The sequence below is a fragment of the Gavialis gangeticus genome, unplaced genomic scaffold, assembly GCF_001723915.1.
Source record: "Gavialis gangeticus isolate Ggan-Ray unplaced genomic scaffold, GavGan_comp1, whole genome shotgun sequence".
In the NCBI taxonomy this organism is placed as follows: Eukaryota; Metazoa; Chordata; order Crocodylia; family Gavialidae; genus Gavialis; species Gavialis gangeticus.
In genome coordinates, this window is record NW_017729025.1 from 112,215,430 (window position 1) to 112,224,374 (window position 8,945).

At 40.3% G+C, this 8,945-nt stretch overlaps 1 protein-coding gene across 4 annotated transcripts in view; it reads left to right on the top strand.

The window, feature by feature from the left end:
• Positions 1–8,945, top strand: part of SHANK2 (SH3 and multiple ankyrin repeat domains 2) — an 856,646-nt gene that overhangs the window by 208,638 nt on the left and 639,063 nt on the right. For 3 of the 4 annotated variants that reach the window (XM_019519421.1, XM_019519422.1, XM_019519423.1), the window contains exon 9: positions 2,626–2,742. The exons of the other annotated variant lie outside the window; for it this stretch is intronic. In XM_019519421.1, the coding sequence (XP_019374966.1) occupies positions 2,626–2,742 (117 nt within the window). The remainder of the gene's footprint in view (positions 1–2,625; positions 2,743–8,945) is intronic. 4 annotated transcript variants of the gene reach the window in all.

Genomic DNA, 8,945 nt, shown 5'->3' on the forward strand with positions numbered 1-8,945 from the left:
GGGATTGGGGCTGGCAGGGGTCCCCCCATGGTCCTCTCCCCCTTCTCCTAGCCCCCCCTCCCCTCCCCTTACTTACCAGCTTGGAGTCCAGCTGCAGCTCCCTGTCCGAATCATCAACCAAATCGATTCAGACCTTTTAATTGGTCCCCTGATTCACTTTGGATTCAGAGATTTGACCACTGAATCAGGCCGAATCTCCTCCTAATTGAATCACCACCCAAAGCTTTGCACAGACCTAATGTCTAGGTCTCTTGCACTCACCAATGACTCACTTCTGGAACTTGTAATCTATTCCTATCCATGTGTCTGTCCTGAACTACACCATACTTGGGAAGACATATACGCATTATTATTTTGTATGGGTGTATGAGGGATTTCCAAACTACTAATCAGTGTGCTTTTTGGGGGGTAATATCTTTCCGTTCCTTTTCAGATTAAATACTTCTTGTTTTGTTTTCAGTTCAACTTGTTTTTACTTGAACAAATTAATTCAAGAGGGATAAGGTATGTAATGAATGACTTTCCCCCATATCTGCATCTGGACTCCACAATCAAAGAGAAGAATGATGACGCAGTGGAACTGGTTAGAGTTGGGAGCATTGGGAATCTGGGCACATTTTCTGTGCTACCACAGATTTCTGATGTGGCACTGGGCACGTCACTTTATCTCCCTTTGCATAACTCTCCCATCTGTTAAATGGGAGATAATACTTCCCTAGTGCAACGTAGGAACTGTGAGGATAAACAGACTGTGGCATGCTCAAGATAAATCACATAGATAAGAGTCTTCTTCTTAGAAATATTGTGATTTTCCTCAAATGTATTTGGTTAATCAACAGATAATGTCTACATATAATTCTTGGTCTCTGGTTTGTTCAATAAATAATTAATATCAAGTATTCATGAAGTCAGTTTGAGGCATGTGGCTGACCACTTAACTCATAGGTTTTCCCTCTTTGGATCAAATTCAGACTCTCTGTATATTGTACCTCTACACTTACTTATTCAGTTTAAATGGTTGTATACTGAGTTATATTCTGCAACAATTCTTGTCTTGCTAAGTGCCTAACTTTTTCATATGATATAGGCTTCTATTACTTTTCTAGTGCTCACAGGAGAGAGGAAGGTCTCCAAAAGAAAACCTTGATGGGGAAGGGGTATTTTATTTAGTCTAATGCCCTAACATATTTTCACTCTTTTAAGAGCAAGGTTCAGAAATCTCATCATCTTCAGTGCCATCTAGTGGTTGTGTTTCAAAACAGCATAGGATTTTTTACTGTAATACTCATAAATGGTTTTCATTCAAAATATACACCATGTTAATTTACAGGGCGATAGATTTCTTAATCCTGGCTTTTGTATGTGAATGGATATTTTGTCTTGTCATTGTGTGTTATAGGTAGTTCCCACTGCATTAGTGAAAGTAAAATGTCCTTGTGAGTGGGTGAATATTTGGAAATCACGTATTTTATTGGTATATTAGGGTGCAATCCTTCAAACATTTATACTTAGGCTTAGTTTTATGTATACGCTGACTTCAAATTTGAGAAAGAAATTGTCAGTGGGTGCATCTACACATGCACTTTACTGCAGAGTTGATTAATTAGCTCTGCAGTAAAGCATCACCATCTACACATGTGCTAGAATTAGGGTGCAGTAAATTAACTAACACAGGCATAGGACTGTACGATCCAGGACAAGTCCTATCCTATGGTGGAGTAACTTATGCTGCCACAATGCACATGTGGATGGTGACTGGGGCTGGCTGGGGCAGAAGGGTGCTATGGTGTGGAGGCTGCCTGCCCCCTAACTTTGCACTATAGCACTCTCATGTCCCAGCCACCCTCTCTGCTGCCCAGTGCTGTTGCCCAGAGCACAGGGCTGACTTCCCAGGCCTCCTGCCAGCCCATTGCTGCTTTACCTTGACTCAGTGTGCTGCAGGCCCAGGTGCATGTGTAAACGCGGTGCCCGAGAGAAATAAACTCAGGCATGAAGTGCACTGGAGTTTATTTTTTGACCCTAATTGCATGTGTAGATGTACCTGATATGTGCATAAGTAACTGCAAGAATCAGACCCCAGTGTATCCACCAGTGAAGCCAGTGGGAGTTTTTCCATTGCCTTCAGTAGGAGTCAATATGTTCAGTTTTGCATTCACTATGGTAAATATTTTCCCTTCATAACTTAGTACCATTTTAGGGTGATTTTTTTTTCAGGCAACCCAATCAGTACAGCATGCTTCTCTGTGTGGTCCCAAGGACCTAGTTCGATAACCTGGGGGATGCTAAAGACAGGTCTCTTGGGAGTAGAAGGGAGCGTGTCGCTTGCTAGTGACTTTACCAGTTGCAGTAGAACTGTTCTTAGAGAGCCAGAACTATACTTAAGAATCCTATACTGATGTAGAATTGTTAAATATTGGTTTATGGAAAGGAGACACAAGAAGGACAGGAAAAATAGCAGAGATGATATCTCTTGGTGCTTCTCATGACATTCTGTGAGCGGAAGAAATAACTGAAAATGAGGCCTTAAGCTTGTGGGATATTCTTTGATGAAAGACTAATTGGAATATTTGCATGATACAGTGAGACCTATATAAATAATCAAAATATTAATATATCTCTCTGTAGGCTTGTCGATATGGACACGTCCAGCATTTAGAACATCTACTTTTTTATGGAGCAGATATGGGAGCACAGAATGCCTCAGGAAATACAGCTTTGCATATCTGTGCCCTTTATAACCAGGTCAGTTGTCATTCTTTTATATCTTTGATGTTCTGTACTTGCTTTAGGAGGATGTTTGCTTTGACTTTTCCTTGAAATGTACAAATCAGAACAAAATGCTAGAAATATGCAATTTTGCATGAGCTGGCTGCTCAGCTATTTTGCCTTCAGCCAGCTGACTAGGCAGTTGGGGTAGGGCACCCATTAGCCTGCCAAATCAGCTGACCAGTGACCCTGGGATGATGGCTAGCCATCCAGGGCTATCCAGGGAACCTGAGGAATGAGTTACTAGGGTGGTGGTGGGAAGCTAGAGAGCTCTATGAGCTAGACTGCTTGGCTCTCTACCAAGTGGGAAGCCAGTTAGACCAGGCTGCCAGGCAGACTGAAGGAAGGGCATGCTATGAAATCATGAGCATTTGGCAGTCTGGAACTCACAAACAGATGTCTGAGAGTTGTGACCTAGTTGCCCTTTCCACATTATTAAATAGGAAGCAGAGATCTTGGCCAGGAGTTATGCTTTCCCACCCTGCACCTTTACCCAGTTTTAATAACAAAAAAAGAAGTGAAGAAATGTACAGAGCTAACCTCCCCTTTAGTATAATACTTAGGAAGTTTTGTCTCTTCATATTTAATTTTGTCTTAACTCCCTTTTATTTACTCATTTTATGTCCCAATATCTAGAGGTTTTACTAATTAAAAAATGATGATACCAATACAATACAGTACAATTGGAAAGTTGGCAAATTACAGATAAATCTGTCCATTATATAATAGTGAGGCTGTGTTTATCTCATAAAAAGATGATAAAACAATGTACGACAATTACAGGATTCTCTGCCATTTTTCGAACCAACATCCAAGTACTGGTGTTTCTTACTCAGAATTTCTCACTGTTTCCCTTGTACTTAATTTAGATCCTGTATCAACTTAATACTGATGAAAATGTTTCCCTGCCTACATCCCGTTGTTTTCTTATTTGTGGGTGTCAGTTGAAAATCAGACCTGCATTGTTGCAGTCAGTGGAACTCCAGTGAAACATAAGGCAAACAGGATTTTGTGCCTTTTATTTTCACAGCCACTTGATATAATATTTCAGATTTATAGGTATTGAAACCAGGTCAGGACACTCTCCGTTTATTGTTACACTGAATTAGAAAAACACAAGTTGTGAGGCTTGGTTGCAGCTAGGGGAACATCTGTTAAGGCATCTGTTTCTTAATTCATTTCCATTTCAATTGAAAAAGCCCTGTCAACGCAGATTTTTTCACTTTCTTTAGTGAATCTAAAATATCTTTGACTTTTGAAAAAGATGATTTTTGGAATAACTTAACTTTTTCAAAGGTTGTATTGGCAAAGAGTGTGTGTCATATTTGATACTAGTTATTAAGGACCTTATCTTGCAAACTCTGCCTGTTGGTGCAGATGGTTGAAGTACAAAACATGGCAATAAGAGCAATACAAATGTCTCAACAAATATCTAAACTGCTGGTTATAGACTACTGTCTTTGATAAAACTTTAGCTAGTAGTATGCACCATGTATATGTCTACAGTAGAGTCTGCAGCTTGGGTGGAGATAGCCAAAACAGCTTTAAACTTCTAGCTCAGGTATTGCTAGCAGTGTAGCTAGAGCAGCGTGGAGCTCAGCATAGGCTTCAAAACCCACCTAAGATGCTGAATAAATTAGCTTGTGTTGGCTTTATGCTCTTATGGCGACACATCTAGCAAGTACTGGAGTTAGTTTTTTTTAAAGGTTGCTTAAGTATTTCCAGGCTTCATCTAGAATAAAGTGTCTCGTTTTGGGCCCCTCACTTCAAGAAAGTTATGCACAAAGTAGGAAGAGTCAAGTGGAGAGCAACAAAAATGATTAGGGGCCTGGGAAACATGACTTATAATGACTGGCTGAAAGAACTAGGATATTTAGTCTGGAGACGAGAAGACTGAGGCAAGATTTGATAACAGCCTTCATATACCTGAAAATATACGTATGAAGATAGCCTATTTTCTGTGGCTGCAGGTACAACACAAGGAGCAGGTACCGCAGAAGTTCCCTGGATTGTAGTGGATGAAATTTAGGTTAGAAAGAACTTTGTCACCATGATGGTTGTTAGGCATTGGAACAGCCTACGCAGAGAGGTTGTGAAAACTCTATCCTTGGAAGATTTTAAGAGCAAGTTAGACAGAATGGTTTAGTTATGGACGATTCTGCCTTGAGCAGGGGGGCTGGCTAGGTGACCTCCTGAGGCCCCATTCTGTGATTCTGTGATCTCTGTGTACACTTCACTGCAGTTGCTTCTGTAATTGCAATCGAGACATACCGAGAAATGGAACTCAGTAGGTGGAACTTTGTGGTTGTTCCCTGCGGAGGAATGAGTTCATCCTAAACTCAGTAAAAATCTTTGCACACAGACCCTTAAGCCCAGGATTGACTATTAGTCTGTATTGAAGTCCATTGCAGTTCATCAAACACTTGGATATTTGCTTAAGTCCACTTGGCATCAATGGTCATGCTTAAGTGCTTTACTTAATGGAAAGTTTGAAATCAGAACCATGAACTTCAGCATTTGGACCAGTATTCCCTACTTCCCTTAATGCTGTTGTAGGTGTCTATCATATCGCAGTTGGTATTAAACCATGCCACTAAGTAATGCGATAGTTGGCTTATGACAGTATTTTTATTACAATTTTTTATTACTATAGATGCCTGAAACATACTATTTTGTAAGGAAAGAATTATGTAATACAAACACTAGGATGTTCCTTTGGGTTAAAAAAAGGGTCTTTCTTCCTGAGAAGTTTTGTTTTCCTAACCTTAGTGGACAGGTCTATTATTCTTCATTTACAGCAGCTTGCAAGTCTATGTTGCATATTATAAATGTTGTACATAGTAGCTTTAATGCATGAATTCTGTATTCTGTTCTCTTTTACTACAACTTTTACATCCAGTAGCTATATCTGTGTTTTCCAGACTCATCAGGGACATATGAAGATGACCAGTGTTTTAGTGACCTCTACTGACCCTTTTCCTTTTTTTTTATGTTGAAGGATGTTGTTAGCTGATGGGGAAGATAGGTTGTTGACCTTTAATGAGGGGGAAGGATAGGAAAGGTTATAGTCCCTTTTTTACCACTTAAATCCTGTAGGTGGAGTCATTATCCATTTAATCTTTTTTTTCTCACTAATCCAGGTAATTGCAGTAATTGCCTTTCCTGGCTGTTACTTGAGTATAGATCGCAATGGGTTTTTTTGTTGTTGTTGTTTTTGTTGTTTTTTTTTAAGTCTTTTTATGGTCTATAAATCCCTCAATGAAATTATAACAAGACAGAAATTCAGGAACTATTATTCTATACTTTGTAAATAATTATGCACTTTGAACTGCATATTCCTTATAAATACACCCTATTATAGTGTATTGTACATAACCTATTTTTCAATTATTGTCCTACTGTTAAATGAACTAATTGGGTATTTGATTGTGTGCAACAAATTGAATCTAATCTGTTGACAACCCACATATCTTTGTAAGATTCACTTAAACCCCTGAAGGCTAAGAAGCTACTACATCTTTAGTTTATGTACTGTATAATGAAAGAACTGTACTAAGCTCTAAATATCAAAGGTTATTAGGCTGCCAATCCTGTACTTTGTCAGAGAAAGAATTCTAGCAGTGGTAGGAAGCAACTTTAAAGTGAAAGTATCCCAAAATATATAATGTAAACTATATATAATGTAAACTATTCTGAACTGAAAACTGAGCTGAAAATTGTTTTTCATGAGAAAATATCCAACCTCCCCTCAAAGTCTTATTTTTTCCCTTTTTTCCTCTCTCCATTCTCTCCTTTTTTATTCCCCATGATAATGAAAAGGGGAAAACTTTTTTCTGTGTTAAAAATGGGGGGAAGGGTACATGAAAAAATCATTTTAAGCAAAAAAGTTTCTTAGAAATCTTTAATTTAGGGAAACATGCCATTTTTACCAAAGTTTTTTGGTGCAATAGGAATGCAGTTTTTCTGTGTTATGTTCTGTGTGGGAAACATAATGGTCATATTCCCATTTTTATTTAAATCATATACAAACTTTTAAAATATATGCAATAACCATTATAGCTTGCAAACTAATACTTAGTTTATAAATACAGTAAGTTTCTGAGTATCAACAATTTTATAGACAGATTCTGGACCAATTCAAGCAATTTTAAATTTTAATACCCAAGTGTTTCATCCATCCCTTGTAGTCTTAGGTCAGATACACACATTCTACTTTTACTAGTATAAGTGATCAGAAACTGGTCTTTACACAAAACAGTATAAAAGATCAGCACACAAAGCCATAACAGAAGTTTGTCATAAATAGACTAGTTTAAAAATGGTGGAAACTGGTCTAAGATTTGCCCCCTCCACCAAAAGGCAAAAGTGTTCAGTTTGCCACTAATCTAAACTACACCACTAACAGAAGACTGTGTAAAGTAGACCAATTGTGCCTCTGCCTTGTTGAATGTCTGTACCTAACCTTAATAAATATATAAAATACATGGAATCATAATGATTTTTTAGTGTTTTTGTTTCCCATACTAATAATCAGCTAAGAAAAAAGTTTGCACTGCAGTCTAAAGCAAGACATAAACGTTTAAGGTCTCCTTGCTTGTTCCAGTTTAGTACTGTAAAGGGCACTCCTGAGTGGCTTGTGCAGTTTTTAGTGTAGGCTGAAGAGACCGTATAAATAATTTGTATAGTATTGTGAAAATTTAAAACATATTAAACTACTGCCCTGTGACAGTTGCTAGAATCCTGCAAGAGATGCAGAGCCCTCTGTGGGGCTGTAGCCCCTGTTGGGGGGCCATAGCTCCTGTGGCAGGACCCTGCCTGCTCAGAGCTGGCATCTTGGACCCAGCTCGCTGTGGATGACCTCCTGGCCAAATGGGGACAGGAGGACATGCTTTGACAGCTCAAAGCAGGTCACCACACCCGGAACATCTTCTGGGCGATAGCTGCCCAGGTGGCCGGGCAGGGAGCACACATGGCAGTAGTACTACACAGAGGCTAACCCTGCAGCCACAGCCCACTGGCAGCTGGCCCAGAGGGGCAGATGCCTCATCCCAGTCTGGCAGGTGGGCAGCAGGTTACAGCCAGGCAGCAGCCCCCACTGCCAGACTGCTGCTGTAGGTAAAGGGTGCAGGGAACTCTCAGGGCTGCTTCAGCAGTCCAGCTGGTACAAGGGGTAGTGTCCCCAGGTACCAATTCGCTGGGCCCCACAAGCTCCTGAGAGCGAGTAGCCCTGAGCTACTTGCCAGGGCAGCTTTTTGTACTGCTGGGACCAGGACAGGGCAGGTCTTTATACTGCTGGGGACAGCACAGGTGCTGGCCCCAGACTCTAGCTCTCCCTGACTGCAGATCCGGGAGGAGCCAGGCAGGGTTATTTTGCCCCAAGTGACAGAATTTGCCCCACACCAAAGTGCATGTCCGAGCATGTGTGCTGAGGCAAAAATCCCCAGCTCAGCTTTGCACTGCTTCTATTTGAGCTGCTGCAAGTGCACATGCTTGCATGCGTGGACGTGCCCATCAAGTCTAAGGATGTGGTCTGGTGTACTAGAAAGCACAAGGAGGAAAAGTATTTTTAATGGTAGTTTCTGTGCACATCCTCACACATTTAGGAATTGGATTTTCACTTAGAAGTTTAATTCTTGCCACTAAAACAGTTAAATTATATTGTTTACTCTGGGTGCACAATTACTCATATATATAGAATCTTAAAATATCTTTACTGGCCAGAGCTTTATAATATAACATGACAACAAATCCAAAAGATACAGAAAAACAGAAAAATATCCCTGACAAGGAACCATAAAAACATTCTTAGTTGTGGACTGATCTACATGGAGTCCTGTGTTGAACATTGAAGATAACATGTGGGAATACAGTACTATAAATCATTCACTGATGATACCAAAATTTGGGGTGAGGTGAGGTGAGCACACTAGTAGGGAGGGAAAGACTGCAGCAAGACCTGGATAGGTTACAGGGGTGGGCTGACAAAAACAGGATGTGTTTCAATACTGACAAGTGCAGGGTGCTGCACTTGGGCAGTAGTAACCAGCAGCACACTTATAAGATGGGAAACTCCCTTCTTGAGAGCACGGAGGCAGAAAGGGATCTTGGAGTCATTATTGACTCCAAGATGAACATGGGCCGACAATGCGAGGTCACGGTTGGCAGGGCTAACCGGACCT